Consider the following 16,263-nt stretch of genomic DNA (forward strand, 5'->3'; position numbering starts at 1 on the left):
ACGACATGGTCATGGTGAGCTTGGAGAATATGAAGACCAACAGGCCTAAAAGGAAGTGGGATGACAACTGGGACGGACCGTTCCCTGTGCTGGCCGTCTACAAGGGCGCCGTTGTCATTGACCTGCCCGACCACATCCGCGTTAACAAGAGCTTCCACACCTCAAAAGTCCGCCTCTGGCAACCTGAAGAGATCCCTGGCCAAGCCGAGCTCAACGCCGCGGAGCGCCGCAACATCACTGGCCGTATCGCTCAACGAGATGACGACGGCAACATCGAGGACAGATGGCAGTTCGAGCGCATCCTAGACGTTCACGATGAAGATATCCAGGAGCATGGTCTGACCTACCAGATCAAGTGGAAATACCATGATGAACCAACATGGGAGCCCGAGGAATGCCTGAAAGGCTGCGACCGCGTACTGTCACGGCACTGGACCGTTGGTCCCCGGGTCACGTGCCTAGTCACGTGCCTGGCCGATGTACCCATCTTCAGGTTCTGCATCCCCATAGTTTTCTTCCCTTCTTCATAGAGCAACGCAGTCATCTTCTCAGACATACCCTGGTCCTGTGACACCCGGATAGGTTTTTGCTGTGTATTAACGTGGTTTTGTCATCGTTTTCTCTTTATACTACTCTCCTCTATACTAATCCTCCCAAAGTGTTGGTTACAACAGCGCAACGTTTAGAACTGGGACCATTGCTTTCTAGTCCGGCAACAGGATTTCGTTCAGGGCGTTAAATGCGCGTAAATAGAGAAAGGGAGGACGAAGTCAAACAACTGTAAGTGAGCCAACTTAGTCTCGTAGTCGATCTTCGCGCCGTAGGCGTCCAGAAATCCGTTGCCCAACAGGAGATTGGGTCCCAACGATTCAGCGACCCATGCCGAATGTGTGAACTTATTTAAAGTGGGTCCACCGTTCTCGACTCCGGGAAGATAAATGTCGAATGTCGCCCAGTAGCTTAAGTTGCGCTTTCCCTCACCGACTCCTTTCATCTTGCCCTTGCGGTGTTCAATACGGTAGTTGAGCTGCTCGAGAAAAGACCGACCGATGAGAGAGTGACTAGCGACCGGATCCAAACAGATTTCTATATTCGGTCCCTCAGGTTGGATGCGAGCTGCGATGCGCAGGTGGGTGTAGCCGCCGAGAGCGCTGCCATCGGGTTGAGTCGTACGTCCTGCAGGTGCGTCCTTGACTTTGTACCCAGACGTAGGGATGTCGCTGGCTATGGTGGCAATGCTAACCGCTACGCTGTTCGCTTGAACCGCCGAGTCGTCTTCAGGGGTGGCTTCTTCGGCCGAAGCAATCGCCGGGTGTATCGGGCAACGAAAATCGACATTGTTAGCGTCCTCGCGGAGCTTATAACGGTCACGATCGCGATGCCGATCTCGATCATCAAGCTTGCGATCCCGGTCACGGTCTCGGTCGCCGTCATCCCTGCGTCGGTTACCCTCTTGACAGTCGCTATGTTTTCTATACTGCTTACGGTCATGGCTATCGTACTTGTCAGTGCGGTCGCGATGCCAGTCGCTATGCCGGTCATAGTAACGATCGTGGGACCTGTTGCTAGAGAAAGAACTTGGGAACTTATGAGATGTCTTGTCAACCGTGTAAGACCGCTTATCTTCGTAAGGCTTCTTACGCAGCCCTTGATGTTGGTGGTGAGTAGCGGCGAGCAAGATCGATCGAGACTTCTCGATTCCTTGCATATCCTCGCTTAGAGTAGGAAATCGCTTGAGAGGCGGTAGATACTGACGCATCTTGGGCTCTATGCTGCCGTCGATGATGCCCATCGAGCGGGCCCAGCGAAGCTTCTTCTGCACAAATTTCGACATTGCCTGGTCATCTTCGTCGACATCCTTCGACGCCAGGAAGGTCCCGTTAAACCGGCGAGTGGCCGTCATGGAATCCGGGTTGAACCGTAACTTGAGAAAATTCAACATAGTACGCAATCCCATGCGGCGCAACTCCATGCGGTGCGATGCCGCAACCTCGTTGGTCCACCAAAGGATCGCTGGGCCACTCAGTAGTGATTGAAAGTGTGACGTGATCTGTCGCTCAGCCGAGACGCTGGTCTCCGGGTCTTCCAGGAAGGTGTTGATACGCTCAATAAAACAGTAGACGTCGGTGAAGATGGTATTGCTACCGTCATTGACGACGCCAACACCATGGGCATCTTCGAAGGTTGGATCAAACCGGCCGATGTCGCCAGGCTTGATCTCGTAGGTACCGGGTGAGTTACGGTGGCAAGGTCGATCGCCATCGTCGTCGTCATCGTCTGATGGGTCAGGGCCGCCACTTGCACCGCCCGCGCGGTCTTCGGGGGGCGGAGCGCGCTGGTTGAAACCATTCCTAGAGCCAATTCGCACACCTTCTTCCGGAATTGAGGAGGTGTTTTGGGCATGGAGATTACCGCGAACATTGCGTAGGCGGGTTGTCACCTCGTCTTGTTGTTCCTGTTTAGAATCCAGATGACGGTGACCGCGATCGTTGTGTAAGTCGTGGCCGATATTCTTAATGCATTGGCGAACGGCATCAATCTGGCTGATTCTATTTATGTTGTTTCGCATCAGATGTTCTTGGATTTGCCTCGTACCGTCGCCGACACGTGTTTGGAGCTGCGCATGGTGTTCCGCGCTTCTCATGTCGATCGCGGAGATGCGGTTGTTAACACTGGCGATGTCTTGGGACAACTTTTGCAGGCCTGTCGACAACGTATATTTCAGCTCATCGATAGTAGACAGTGTTGACAGAGTTGTCTGATTGAGAGCGCGAATTGTGGAGTCGGTGTCAGTGGTACGTAGGTCGATCTTGTCGTCCAGCCATCTCACAGAGTCACGGATGCCGCTGAGCTTGGTCGGCCTGGCTCGCCGGAGCGCGCCATCGTCGGCAGACGTGGTGGGCTCTGTTTCAGAACGCGGCAACACGGCCTCTAGGGTATGGGTGTCTTGTTCGTTTCGACCGGGCGTCGGGGGCGGCCGTATTGGATTGTCGTCCTGGCTTGCCGACTGAGCCACCGGGGTGCGCTCCCGGGTTGTCAGATTGGTTTGGATACGGTCCGAGGGTGCTTTGGCGCTGGGATTAGTTGCCACTGGGGGGAGCTTTTGTAATGCGGGATTCGCAGGTATATCGGGGTCGGTCGGAAACATTGCGAAGCAGTTGGGGAGGCGGGGGGTAAGTTGTTGTGGTTGGGTTGTGCACCATTCTGAGGGAGGCGGGGGGTAAGTTGTTGTGGTTAGGTCCCAGTCAATACAGTGCAACACAGTACAGCACTACTGTGTATCACACTGCTCCCCCGCGCGACCAAACGTCATTGGATTCCACCCACCCTCTGGCCAAAAAGAAATTAGTACACCAAACCAGGTATTTTATCCAGAAGCCAACGACGTCATCTGTACACTTTTAAGCTCCTGTCCTTCCACAACAGTATTTTCCTTCCCAATTTCTACTCTAAAACAATTATCAATATAGGCATTGTGCACCATTCAACACCAAAGAAGTCCAGGGTTGCTGGCACTGTCGATTTTCTTCGTCACAACGGTTTACTAGGAACCAGTCGACTTATCACTAAGGAACACGTTTTCCAGTATCACAAAGTCAGCCACACGCAAGGCCACCAAATAATCCGCGAATTCGGCCATTCAATACTTGAGCCTCGAACGTTTCATTCAAACTATCTTAAAACGCGTAGACGGAAACGGAAACTGGATCACGAAGCCCTCACACAAATTGAACGCTACATTGATCAAGGGGGTTTCGATGGCCATCTCAACAGTAGGCTCTCGACCTTGTAGCGAACTGTAGTTGTGATTGCTAACTGGATAACTCCCAGAGCTCTCCAGAACGAGTGACTATATACTATCTAAATATCAAGTATCTCCGTACCTGGATCGAAAAATATTCTCATGATCCCTCGATCCGTCCTGGGCTCATTAGATCGCTCCTCGATCCAATGATCCGTTCCTAGGTCATTCCCAGATCGCGAACTTTCGTTCACGATCCCATTCTCATTGGGGGAGGCCCCTTCCTGCTGATTGGCTCGGGGCACTGCCAGCGTGCCCCGCCGGGTCGTCTGCACGCGACCATTTCTGTGACACACTAGCCTCAACATTGAAGTCTCTGGTCGAATCGTTCGCCGCGCGCTTCGCGAATTGAACTTCCGGCGGTACATTACTTGCGAGAAGCAGTACCGTTTCAGCCAGTCAAAGAAAAAACAGGTGGAATACAGCCGTATTATACTCGAGAGGTACCCCGATCCCAGAGATTGGGCATAGAGAGGCGAGTATTTGCCAGCGAAGCGGGACGAGTATAACAGCCTTGGAAAACGAGAAATTTCCGGGCAAATTTGCCAACAGCCCATTACACTCATGGCAGGACCTCAGTTTGGATGAGCAAACCACGCTCACCAAAAAGAGGATGCAGCTGTACTCACAAAAGATCTACCACAAGATCCGTGACTCGACCACCATCGTACGAGAAGCGATCATCTGCCAGCGAGAAAACCCCCTTTACATCAACACCGTCCGTGATTTCCGCGACCGGCGATACAACTACAAGGGCAAAGCGAAGGTGTAGAAAGGCAAAACAGGGGCACTATAGAACTCAGGTGCATCGTCCACCGAGGTTGACGGTGCCAAGAAGATGATCATTTGGTTCGACTCCCTGCAACTGGCACACAAGGTCATTCTCAACTGCTTCTTGGCTACGTCATGCGGAAAGGTTCGCGTTGGTACTCTATGGACATGGCGGGCGTGACCTGCTTGGCAGTAGCCACCATCATTCAGCTTGCCAGATCGCTAGTTGAGCGTCTGGGTCGTCCCCTCGAGCTTGACACGGACGGTATCTGGTGCATGTTGCCGGCCACATTCCAAGCTCATGGAGCTCATTTCTGAGAACCGCAGCATGACCGAGACCTTGGAGGAATACGGTAGTCAAAAGTCAACGTCCATCACAACCGCCAAACGTCTGGCGGACTTCCTGGGTGAGGGCATGGTCAAGGACAAGGGGTTGAACTGCAAGTTCATCATTTGCGCGAGACCTAAGAGCGCCCCAGTCGCTGAGCGTGCCGTCCCGTTGCCATCTTCTCCGCCGAGGAGGATACGAAGCGGCTGTATCTGAAGAAGTGGCTCAATGAGGAAACCGTGGACACGGACCCAAGGGCGCTGCTCGACTGGGACTACTACACTGAACGTTGGGCTCAGTCATCCAGAAGCTCATCACCATTCCTGCTGCTCTGCAAAAGGTGCGCAACCCGGTGCCGCGCGTGCCGCACCCAGACTGGCTACAACGCCAGATTAGCATCAAGAACGACAAGATGAAGCAGAAGAAGCTCACGGACCTTTTTGGGCCAACAACAAAAGGTGGTCCCCTTGAGGAGATTACGCCTAACTTACTTGGTGACGTGAAGACATCGGCTCGTTTTTTAAGCCCAAGACCGTCAGCTCCGCCATCTCCGCATCACCAAAAAACAGCCACCACGGTCTCAGAAACGCGAGTCGCCTGGACCTGCAGGGGGCCAACATCCCTTTGCCAGTCTGCCGAAGAAGATGCCTTCTCCCAGCGAAGACTATCCAGCGTTCTTGGAATCCCAAAGCTCAAGTGGAAGCTGCAAAAGCAAGCAAGAGCGCGCCGGAGACACCCTTCGGTGACAGGCGCAGCAACCTCCAGAGCAATATCCAGCAAACGTTCCGCAACCAGGCCGAAATAACCTTCAGGAATACCTGGCAGGTACTACAGCTCCGGGCTACCGACAGCCCCGGCATTGTCCTCGCCTACGTGCTCATCGATGGCAAGATTCACGCAGTGAAGGCCAACGTCCCGCGCCAAGTCTTCCTGAACTTGAAATCGGATTTGTGTCTCTTGCCCCTTGTCGGTAGCACCCCGAGGTGGGACACACCTTCCCCTCCGCGCTGTGATTGCCCGCTTGAGGAGTAAGGAGCCGCCGAACATCGAGGTTAAAGGCTGCCACGTCGAGCAGGTCTACCACACGCTTCCTAACGGACATTCCTCGGTTCATTTGTTCAAGCTCACGGTGCCTGAGGAAATCTACTTCGCCGAAGCCGAGAAGTTCTCGTTGCTTTTCAACCACCCCAGTGCACACACACACAGGAGAAGCACACTAAATGTAGTCATGATGGTTGCTGTTGAACTGAAAGATGTGGGCTAGAGGTTAGCCCTCCGGTCCGGACGAAAATGGTGGGCGGTAGAACAAAGGCGGTTTGAAGTGTGGGATCCCACATCGTCATTGACCAGAGGCCTCGCATGGCGATTGTATGGTCACCTAGCAGAGGTCTCGGATCCCAGGCCCGGGACCGGGTTTGCCTTTTTCTTCCCGAGACCGTTCGCGAGGATCCATCAACAGATGCCCATCGTCCTGCGGCTGATCAAAGATTAGCTCCACGCAGCGGATCAGTGGCGTATGGTTTTAGCGCTCGTGGGGTGGGGACCCTGTCACCCGGGCTTCCTGAAAAAGGGCATCCTAGACACCGCCATCGCTAGATTCGTGACCCTCCCTTGTAGCACGATATGTGCGGATTGGGGGCTGGGCGGACTGGGCTTTATTACGTGCTTGTGGACGGGGGATCTAGATAAGTCTATGGATAGAGGGTGCGGGCAAATGCGGAGAGCGGAACGAAAGGCGAGCGTCGGGCCGATCAGAGCATTGAGAGGTCCGTCTTTCGCCTCCACCCCTTCGTCTTTGTCCTTCTTGTCCTCCTTGTGCTCTCCCCTCTCCGCGAGCAAGCGCTGTGACAATGGGAAGACCTGATCTCGGAAATGGTGGCGACAGACAAACGGCGAGCCCAGAGACATTCCGCAAGCTAGCAAGCCATGCAGACTGAAATTACAGGGTTCGTAAGCTACTGTAGTATTAGCCAATGATATGGTGTGCCCTCCTTGTCAAAGGCTTTCTCATGGTTTGTGGCGTTGTCCACACGACCCGCCCCCTAGTTGTTGTTCATGGATCAGCAATATGCGCACCATTCCCCATGTCAATCGTGTAGAACTGGTTGCCAGGATTGGTCTGGTTGCCGAGGCTCCCATTGCATTCGCCCTGGGGGATCTTATCCAACATCGCATCGAGCTCAGGATCCTCGTTCTGAACCGCGAAGAACGGGTCGGTTGCCGCAAGGTCAGGAAGCTGGTGAACAGTGACACCCTGGGTGATGAGAGGGTGGGTCGTGGTGACCTGAAACAGCGCCGACATGGCCATATGTGGGTTATACTTCGCAAACTGGTAGAATCCCTCCATGGTGTTGTGGGGATTCACCACTGGCCCCGTCTGTGTGTTGACGCAGATAACATCGTTGCTCAAAGCGGTGAGTTTTGCAATGATCGGAAGCCGGTTGGTAACTGGCAGGCCGCCGTTAAGGCAGTTTATAAACAGGCCAAGTCCGTTCATCGGCTGGTGACAGCTCTGGATCCCTCGAACTGCAGTGCGCTCGAGCTTGTGTGTGCCGTCGTCGTGCTGGATTAGTTTCCAACCTAGGGCCACCAGGTAGCTCTCGCGGACAACAATCCCCATGTGCTTGATGGCAAACTGAATCCAGTTCTGCAGCGTAACGTTCTCGCCCGACAGAAACTCTCGGATCGCCGAATACACGGCACACATAAAATCCCACTCCTTGTGGAACGGGTCCTCTTTCCAAAGTATCGTCATGATAGGCGACTTCTCTTTCTGCGTGAGCTGGGAGAAGAGCCACGAGTAGTATGCTAAGGAACGTTAGAATGAGCCACGAAATCGTAATTTACCGGACTTACCACGATAACCCATAAACCCGTTGACCTTCTTCTTGGCGGGTTGCCGCTGGTTTTCGGTGCGCATCATAGTTGAGAGTGCTTTCATGGTCGTCTCGCGATCTCCTTCAGTAAGGCCTTTGAAGGTTTGGATGATCTGGTTGATGTCCGCCATTGCTGGTCAATGGTGCAGTGTGTTGTGGTGTTGAGGGTCGAAAAGTCGATTGTTTTTGAATGGTTGAAGCTTAGCGAAACTTTAGTCCCAGAGGAATGCAAGGAGAAAAAGCACCAACGTTTGGTTGGAGGCTAAAGATCAAGCCGGTTCGCTTACCCAAGACGATATAGGCTTTAAGTCAGTCCCTTTGTCCATTTCTCCCTCGGTATTAAAATTGGTGTGGCGGGTATATCTTCAGCACGCTGATCTAGCGCGAGAAGGGTGACAATGATATCTGTAGGCGGCAGAACAAAGGCAGTCTGGAAGTGTAGGACCCCGCATGTGGGGCCTTGCTATGAGTCTTAGCAGATCAGCTTGGAGGCGTTCTCCAAGTGTTCAGCGTCCTAACTTCAGCAGCTAAAGCGGGACCTGCTGGTTGAGGCTGCGTGGTGTTGTTAGTCGAGTCCTTCCACCGCGATTGCTCCATTATCTCCTCCACGTTCTATCCCAGTCTTCCTGTTGGCATTGCGTGTTTGATCGTTGCTTGCACTTCCTTCATATGTGACCAACGCCTTGGCTCCGATGGTGCTTTTCTTCCTAGTACTCGTCTTGCCACTGAGCATTGCAGTGCAAGCATGGTAACTTGGGATGGGCGGCCTTGCGGACAATTATGTAACTACCTAACCAAGCGACAGGCTCTGTTCCAGCAAATAGAAAGTATATTACAACAGGATATTACGGCAACCGTACCTAGGATTCGGATAGAGCAGCGTTTGGTGTTGAACGTAATGCTAATGATATAGTCCGCAATCTAGCAGATATAAATTTTACATTTAAGCCCGATATTTGGTGATGCGGCCCGACGCCACCCTTGATCCCCTAGAGCCATTGCGTTTTTTTGCGTAGAGGGCTGACAGACGCTGTAACAACGAAGCAAGGTACCCTGAGAACCTCTTCGTCTTGTGGAGATCAATCCTCGTTTTGTCTCGGAGCGTATAGGTGCGGAACTCCTCAAAAGTGCCCCACGCTTCGGCACGTTTGCCCGTCCGCCGCGCATCTATGAGGTCGACAATGTTGACGAGCGTATTCTTCAAGTTTTCTTGCACTCGGTGGCCGAATCGCTCGGTTCGATGCCGACCTCGTGACATAGGGCTTGGTAACCTGGAGCGTTTTCTCTTCTCCGCCGAGCTCTTCTTCGTTGACGTCGTCTAGTTGTTGCGGCAGCGAGAAGTAGTGGAGTTCCAGTTTCTCCCTTATCGCGATGGTGCGCTGTCGGGTGTATTCCGAGGAACCGGGAACCCACCGCTGGGATGAGGCGACGCAGGCGAACGAGTCGTCAAAAGATGCCGCATCGTTGGGCGTGAAACGCTCAAACTTGGCGAAGTGGGACTGCGAGGCGGCGGGGCCCCACCGTGTCCCTCGTTCACGGAAAGATTGGAAGTGGTTTACTTGAGACCAAATGGCGTCGTGTGGTTCTCTTGGGCCCATGTCGGATTTTTCACGGGAGCCAATAGGTTCTACCACACTGTATTACACAGCAAAGCCTGGGAGTTTCTCACGCCGGAGCTCAGGTAGGTTTCGTCAAAGGGGGTTAAGGTTGTATCAGCCCTGCAGGGATCTTGCGCTTTGGTCCGGTTCGACGGATGACATAATTCCCAACAGATTGTCATTATAAGAGCGACAGATGGAGAGAGGCGCTGCGGGCTGGAAATCAGTTTGCACTGGACCGATTTCCGAAACTGAATTTCATCCTGCAGCACCCGAAAGTCGCTGCGGAGTTAAATGGACCGTCATAACTCCGTCATAACTGCCCCAAAACCCCGAAGGGTTTTTCTGTACTCGATCTCAAACGAAACGCAGAGGCTCTAAAGCCTACCAATCCCGCTCGCCGTCGAACTCGAGACAGTATTTGCGGCCCTCCGCTTCTAGGAAAATGGGGACATCGGGGATATCCTCTCCCAACAAAGCAATCCCTGCCAAGTCTGGGGCATTGATCTCAGCATTCAACGCCTCGAGTCTTGAGAGACCCAAGAGGTCATATTCCGGGCAAGGAATCTGGTTGATCACAATCAGCTTCACACTCAAGCCCGTGGATGCCCAAAGATGTGACGTACCTCACTCATATCCTCCAGACACAAGATCGCTGCCTCCTCGGTTCTCTTCCAGCCCCTGAAATAATGGGACAAGCGGCACTGGACTCTTCTAGTCCTGGCCTGTTTTCGTGTCAGTACTTGCCTTTCCGCTAAGATAGAATGTACCCACGGCTCTGATGGCCTCCGGGAGACGTGGTCCAGGGAATCGGAGAAACTGTTGGATGATGTCAGTATACTGAATAGCTTTCTTCCATTATTAGTAACTCACTCTCTCAAACATTTCGCGATAATTATCATAATCGCGGCGGATCTCGGGTTGTACCCAGGTAATGGTAGTCGGAAACATGAGCCTGAAGTACGGTTGCGGCTTGCGCTCCCTGAACAACTCTGGTCTCACTATCGGGCCTGGCTGGAGGTTTCCAAAGAACTTGTGCCATGGGTTGCCTGGAACATGCCTCAACGGATGAACCAAGCTCTCTGTGTGCCAGTACTGAATCAACCTCTCCGTCTCCTCATTATCGTCCGCTGGGTCGGGGACGTCGCTCTGCTCAACATGGCCGTACTTGTGGAGAAGAAAGTCGCCATAAACCTTGACGTCCTCGTTGTAGATGAGGCCACAGTCCCTGCCCGGGTAGGTTTCGGCTGTCTTGTAAAGCAGAAGAGTGGCGAGAAGCTCCTTCACTAGCGCTTGGGATTCCTTAACTTGTTTTTCCAGAGATTCGTCCCCTCCCGAAGCAAGTCGAGTCCTTCTCTGTTGAAAATTGAGAAACTCGAGTATGGCGTTTGACGCCGCGAGAAAGTGACAAACGGTCTTGACCACAGCAGGCTGATCGACGATCACCAGCGAAGGAGATTGTGCGACCCTTTCGGTGGTTACCAAAAATAGGCTGGCCGTTTGCAAGATGTCATCGAAGGAGTTCTCAAACGTCTCAATTTCCGTTGCAATAGCGGAGCGAATGTATTGAGCTTGTAAACGCAGAACAACCTGAGAATGAGAAGTTGACTGTGTCAGCAAAGTCCTTAAAGTCTACCCAATTAAACACTCACTTGACCAAGTGCGTGGCGATCCATTTGTACACCGCGGGATTGGAAAGATCGGTTGATGAGAAATAAAAGTGAGGGTAGCACCGAGGGAATTCAAAGCTTCGAGGGAGCTCGTCCCGGTGGTACCCTAGAGCTAACCGATTTACTTTGCCTGGAGGAACATTTATGCCTGGAGGAACATTTATGTTCCGAAAGGTTCCTTTTCCGAGAAAAACCATGACCATAAAGATGGCTTGCTCAAGCACGGACCAAATCCCCATAAAAAACCCCATAAAAAAATCCGTGCCGTTTTCCCCCGTATACTGTGAAGTTTTTACTGCCATTATCCTAATGATTGTGGAAGGAGCCATCTTGTTTTGCGTGGAGGAAGTTGTCTCTGACGATGAGCGTCTCGAAGTTGGGCTTGGCAGTGGTGGTGCACGGACGGTCTGTTAGGCCGGTCTCCCTGAAATTCAACTGTGGGGCTGGCCCCGGTTTATAAGGACCAATGAGATGGCGCACCCCTCGGTAGCTTCACCGACAACCACGAAAGGATGCAGATTGCAGGCCAACAAGGTGAGAAGGAAAATAAAAATATCAATTGGAAGTAGCTTATTCCGCTAGAAAGTCGCTACCAGAACAGAGCTACGGCAGAGAGGCGTGCTACGATCCGAGCTCGGAAATCCCAGGGTCTCGCCAGAGCGCCGCGTCCTCTACGTCATCGGTTTCAGTACCCTGCCTAGATCCAGGCATGGCCTCCCATTCCGGAAACCACGACTCGTGCCTATGGTCTGTTTCGAAGCGCCGTCTGGTCTCCTCGCCCCGTCGTTCCAGCTTGAGGATGGCGTCCCTCATGTCTTTGTCGAGCACGTTCTTCGGCTCGATGAAGTCACTGCGCGCCGGTTTCCGAAACAGATGCAGCCCGTCCCAGCTCTGCGCTCTCGACAGCTGCACGTACAAGCTCATGAAGCTCGGTCGAGTCGCCGTACCGCTCGAGTGGACGCCTTTGAGGTTGACGAGGACGTCCGAGAACTGCTTTCCCTGGCTCTTCTGATCCGTCATGGCGAAGGCCGGCGTGCAGAGAGGCCCAGTTCTGTGGGTAACCCACCGAAAGCCCGGCTTGCCCCTCCATCTGGCTCCCTTGCCCCGCATTTGGCTCGGGATGGCGACCGTCTTGCTCTTGATCAAAATGGTGCCGTTGGGGAGCCCGGGGATGGCGAGGCCCGCGCTATCATCCGACTCCAGGAGGACGGCCACCGGGGGTCCGAGATGGAGAGTCACGTCGCTGGCGAGGGCGATGGTGCCAGCGGCGAGATCGGGGAAGATGTCTACCGCCCGGAAAGGCGCCCCGTTGACCACCTTCAGCCCGACGAACTGGTTCCGCGTCACCACGACTGGCATCCCTTGCGTGTAGAAGAATAGGCCTGGGGTTGGAAGCTGCGAGTCGTCTCCGTAGCGAAGCACGCGGCACAGCTCTTCCGCGCTCAATCGCTTCCCCGACTCGGTGTCATGCTTGGCCACGAAGATGGAGATGTGCTTGCTGTGAGCACGGGCCCATTGAACAACGGCGGCCATGTTGAGGTCCCACCGGTCTTGGTTGAGGGGCGTGATGGCTCTCAGGCCATCTACGAAGGAGGACTTGCACGACGGTGTATAGAGGCGTTGGCTCAGCCGGTGGAAGTCCTGCTCGGTCTGTTCGCCACTGCGCAGGCGCCGGAGGAAGCCCCGCAGCCTTGGACAACCGGCCGCGCGGACCTGTTCGCGGAGGATGACGACGTTCGTGAACTGGAGGAACAGCTTATGCGCTGCTAGGTGCTTTGCCGAGCTGTCCGGTCTCTGTCCGCCGCGGTCCCTAGGCGTTGGCAAGAGGAGGCTGGTCTGCAGGACGGGGTCGAACTGGAAAAAGTCACCAAAGAACATGACCATTGGGATCCCGCCAAACGGTCGATGCTGATCATCCCTGTACTGCTTCAGGCGGCTGTCCACCGCCGCGAGCGTGAGACCGCCCACCTGGCTGATCTCGTCGATAACCAGCATGATCATGTTTTTCCACCGCAGCTTCTCTTCTTCCGAGACGTTCTTTGCTGTCGCTGCCCTGCCCTCGAACGCAATGTTTGCCGCCGAGTGTAGCGTCACTCCGCCGATCAGCGCAGCCGCGTTGCCGCTGGCGCCCGTTAGGAGCAGCGTGTGGAGGCCACTTTTCAGCCGGAACATGTCCTTGATGGCGTGTATGGCGCGGGACTTGCCTGTGCCGCCTTCACCGCCGACGTACTGGAAGTGCTGCCGACCCCCCTCTTCCTGCAGTCGCGTGCCGCGCTCGTCGAGGAATGCCGCTGGTAGTAACACTGCCATCGACTGGAGCTTGTTCAGAGTCCAGTGCCTTGTGAGGCCCAACGCCACATCGACGTGTGTTGCATAACGGCCGAGTTCCAGCCTCATCTGTCCCCCCGGACCGACCCCGTTGGCTGATCCTTCACCTCCGTGAACGGACCACCGTGGGTTCCCGTGGGGCTCGCCGGAATGCGCAGAAGACGGATTCATTTGCTTGCCCTGGATCTTCGCCGTCACGCTGCTGTCCTCTTTCTTCTGGACCTTCAATACTGCGTCGATCTCCTCGCGGCTGGGAAGTCCCATGCCTCGGAAAGGCGAGCTTTGCAGATCCTGCAACATGGTATAGAAGTGGCGACCGCGTTGGGCGGCAGTGCTGCCGTCCTGGCTTGGGTCAACTGCCCTCGCCTCTTCGTCCAAGCGCCTCAGGGCCGAAGTCGCTGTCATATCCCTAATCTCGCTGCCTTGAACCGTTGAAAGGACATCCAAGAAAGCTTCGTAATGGTCCTGTGGATCGATGCCCCCAACATCCGGTCCGACGCCGTCATCGTCCCCCTCCCGGTCGTCAAAGTCAAACCCGTCGACGACGTCTTCGTTTTCCTGTTCTAGCCCTTGCAGCTTTCGGTCAGCACGGGCATCGTCCGCCGAGACGCGTAGCAGAGCGATGTTCTGGACGTGTGAGCGGATTCGGGCGCCCAGCTGCCCCTCGAGCGATCGCCAAAGTCCTGGTATATCGTCCGCCGGCTCAGCCTGAAACCTTTCCCATGGAACGAAGAGCGCAAGGTGCAGAACTGCGTTTCTGTATGTGACATGTAAACCCTTTCCTTTTACGCCAAGAGGATCCTGCTACTTACCTTCTTACAAATTTCTCGTCCTGCTCTTCGAACTCGTCTGTGAGGCGACCATGAAAGACGGGGACTGCTGTCCCGTTAGGAGTTCGGAGGCATTGAATCCATCCTTGGCAGACTGTTGCCGATGGTGGAAAAGGAACCGAGGTCGGGTCTCGCCGGTGACAATGCTCCTTTTTCAGGACCACAAAGGATACGTAGTCATAGAAACAGAGGTGCTCGAGGATCGGCCCGCGGTGCTTGTACGCTTCCAAATAAGAGAGCTTGAAGCCGCTTTCTCCGAAGTAGACATTGTTTGGGTACGGCTCTTCACCAAGGTTCGCCAATGCTTCTCGCAGACCAGGCCACTGTCTAGCACAGGCCCAGTACAAGGAATTCAGATGTATCCAGCTCCAGGCAGGGACGTTCGTGAAGTCGGTCTCGAAGCCGAGCAGATAGCCAAGCACCTCGGGATGTGAGAGCTCTCTGCTCGTGTAGATTCGATTTGCGACTCGTAGGAGGAACGATCTGGTGGCTTCTCCCATCGCCGACGGCGCAGCCGAGCCGTCTGGCTCTCCTTGCTGCTGTAAGGCCAACTCCAGCAGCTCCTCTGCATGAGCGAGTCGCTTCCACATCGGAGCGTTGAGCTTCGAGGCGTAGTTGCAAATGTAGTGGACGAGCGCCAGCCCCTTTTTCCGCGTAAGGATTGGTGATATGTCAGTATTATGCCGAAGACCCACGGCCATGCTCTGGTTGTACTGATTGACCATCTGATGATCCCGTTTCACCTCGAGCAGGCCGTCTTCCATAAAGCTAGTCTCCGGCACGAGTTTCCACGGAGCCCGGAACCGACATAGCTGCGCTTTGCATTTCTCCGTACCCGACTTGAGAACTTCCTTGATCGAGTACTTCACACACGTAGCGGTATGGTGATGGACTTGGCAGCGAGACGCGACGAAGTTGGCTTCGCGCTCAAACCCCCCCGATAGCCACTCCGCGTCGTGAATCATCTCGGGCTCTACCACGGTGGTCTTCTTGCCACTCTCCGTTGCCTCCTTCGCCAGGGCCTCGTCCAGGGTCCCGGTGAATACGTCATCCAAGAAGCTCTTCACTTTGGACCGGTATACCCCTTCGTCGGGGTTGGCCATATCGCGGACGAGATTCGCCAGATCTAGGTTCCCGTCCAGCCACAGCAGGCCGTGCAGGTGAAGGGCCGCGCGGTCGTTGGTCTCTACCGTGGCGTAATAGTGACTGACGTTCCCGTATATAGAAGGCCGCCCAACGCGAACGTAGTGCTCAAAAAACAGGGAGATCTCGCGGAAGAAGAAAAGAGTCGAGCTCAGAGGATCGTGGACCGAGAGGGTCGTCACCTGCAGCGCCGTGGACAGTGCGCTGAGAAAGGCTCTGGCGGCCTCGCCATCCCGTCCCCTATGCGCCGCAAGCTTCAGCTTGACCGGGTTGTTGATGTCGTTTGGGTTGAGCGTAAACCAGATAGCCGTGAGGCCGAACGCCACGATCATGGACCAGATCTTCTTCCGCATCGACAGGCGGCTCTCGTTTGATAATCGATGTCGGCTACCGTATAGAGAGAGCTCCTTCATAACTGCAAGGACGTCCGTCCGTCGTCTTTCCCGTCTCAGACATCTCCTTTTGCGCCTCCCTCAACCGCTCGGGTGTCAGCCTTCGATGGATTCCCTCAACGCGTCGGAGAGCCGACCGCTTCAAGCGTCCCTGGCCGATTCGTCGATTCCGGGACCTTACAAGAATGTTGAAGATGAGGAACCCAAACATGGGGTGCTGGGCAAAATGCCCACCGTGTCTCTGCAGGACGACCTTGGCCCACGATTCTAGCGTCATATCTCGCAATAGGGGATTGACTGAGCCTCCCTCTTCGTTGCGGTCCGCCACCCGGGGTCCGCCACGCCCATACGGAAAGCAAGAAGGGAACGTCTTGGGGAAATAGTCGGGAGAGAACGCGTCGGCAAACTCACTACCGCGCGATATCCGGATGAACGGCCGTTCCGAGGAGCCATAGACCTGCATCGAGGGTGCCTCGCCAGGACCAGCCTCATAGCGGTCATCAGATTCGCGCTCAGCCTCTAACG

General features: G+C 54.6%; 4 protein-coding genes across 4 annotated transcripts; 1 reads left to right on the forward strand and 3 right to left on the reverse strand.

Annotated features, from left to right (window-relative positions):
• Positions 1–577: 577 nt before the first annotated feature.
• On the reverse strand, positions 578–3,207 carry B0H64DRAFT_411613 (uncharacterized protein). Its single transcript, XM_062804863.1, has one exon. The coding sequence runs from the start codon at positions 3,146–3,148 to the stop codon at positions 728–730; it is 2,421 nt and encodes an 806-aa protein (XP_062654097.1). The 5' UTR covers positions 3,149–3,207; the 3' UTR covers positions 578–727.
• A 1,208-nt stretch (positions 3,208–4,415) lies between these two features.
• B0H64DRAFT_378395 (uncharacterized protein) lies at positions 4,416–6,165 on the forward strand (the record flags this gene model as incomplete). Its single annotated transcript, XM_062802581.1, has 7 exons — positions 4,416–4,568; positions 4,599–4,718; positions 4,800–5,109; positions 5,201–5,359; positions 5,407–5,884; positions 5,928–6,091; positions 6,128–6,165. 7 exons carry the CDS (start codon positions 4,416–4,418, stop codon positions 6,163–6,165), a joined length of 1,422 nt encoding a protein of 473 aa, XP_062654098.1.
• Positions 6,166–6,954: 789 nt separating this feature from the next.
• B0H64DRAFT_446900 (mating-type protein MAT alpha 1-domain-containing protein) lies at positions 6,955–7,908 on the reverse strand (the record flags this gene model as incomplete). The annotated part of the gene is made up of 2 exons (XM_062806956.1): positions 6,955–7,709; positions 7,758–7,908. The coding sequence occupies 2 exons, from the start codon at positions 7,906–7,908 to the stop codon at positions 6,955–6,957; spliced, it is 906 nt and encodes a 301-aa protein (XP_062654099.1).
• An 812-nt stretch (positions 7,909–8,720) lies between these two features.
• B0H64DRAFT_451833 (uncharacterized protein) lies at positions 8,721–11,051 on the reverse strand (the record flags this gene model as incomplete). The annotated part of the gene is made up of 7 exons (XM_062807183.1): positions 8,721–8,975; positions 9,034–9,412; positions 9,764–9,942; positions 10,002–10,100; positions 10,150–10,194; positions 10,249–10,983; positions 11,028–11,051. The coding sequence occupies 7 exons, from the start codon at positions 11,049–11,051 to the stop codon at positions 8,721–8,723; spliced, it is 1,716 nt and encodes a 571-aa protein (XP_062654100.1).
• Positions 11,052–16,263: the final 5,212 nt, after the last annotated feature.

The sequence above is a fragment of the Chaetomium fimeti genome, assembly GCF_033439085.1.
Source record: "Chaetomium fimeti strain CBS 168.71 chromosome Unknown B0H64scaffold_12, whole genome shotgun sequence".
NCBI classification, from domain to species: Eukaryota; Fungi; Ascomycota; class Sordariomycetes; order Sordariales; family Chaetomiaceae; genus Chaetomium; species Chaetomium fimeti.

Excerpts from the sequence above, each read along its gene's own strand:
- B0H64DRAFT_411613 (XM_062804863.1), bottom strand. The coding sequence starts at position 3,148 with ATGTTTCCGACCGACCCCGATATACCTGCGAATCCCGCATTACAAAAG.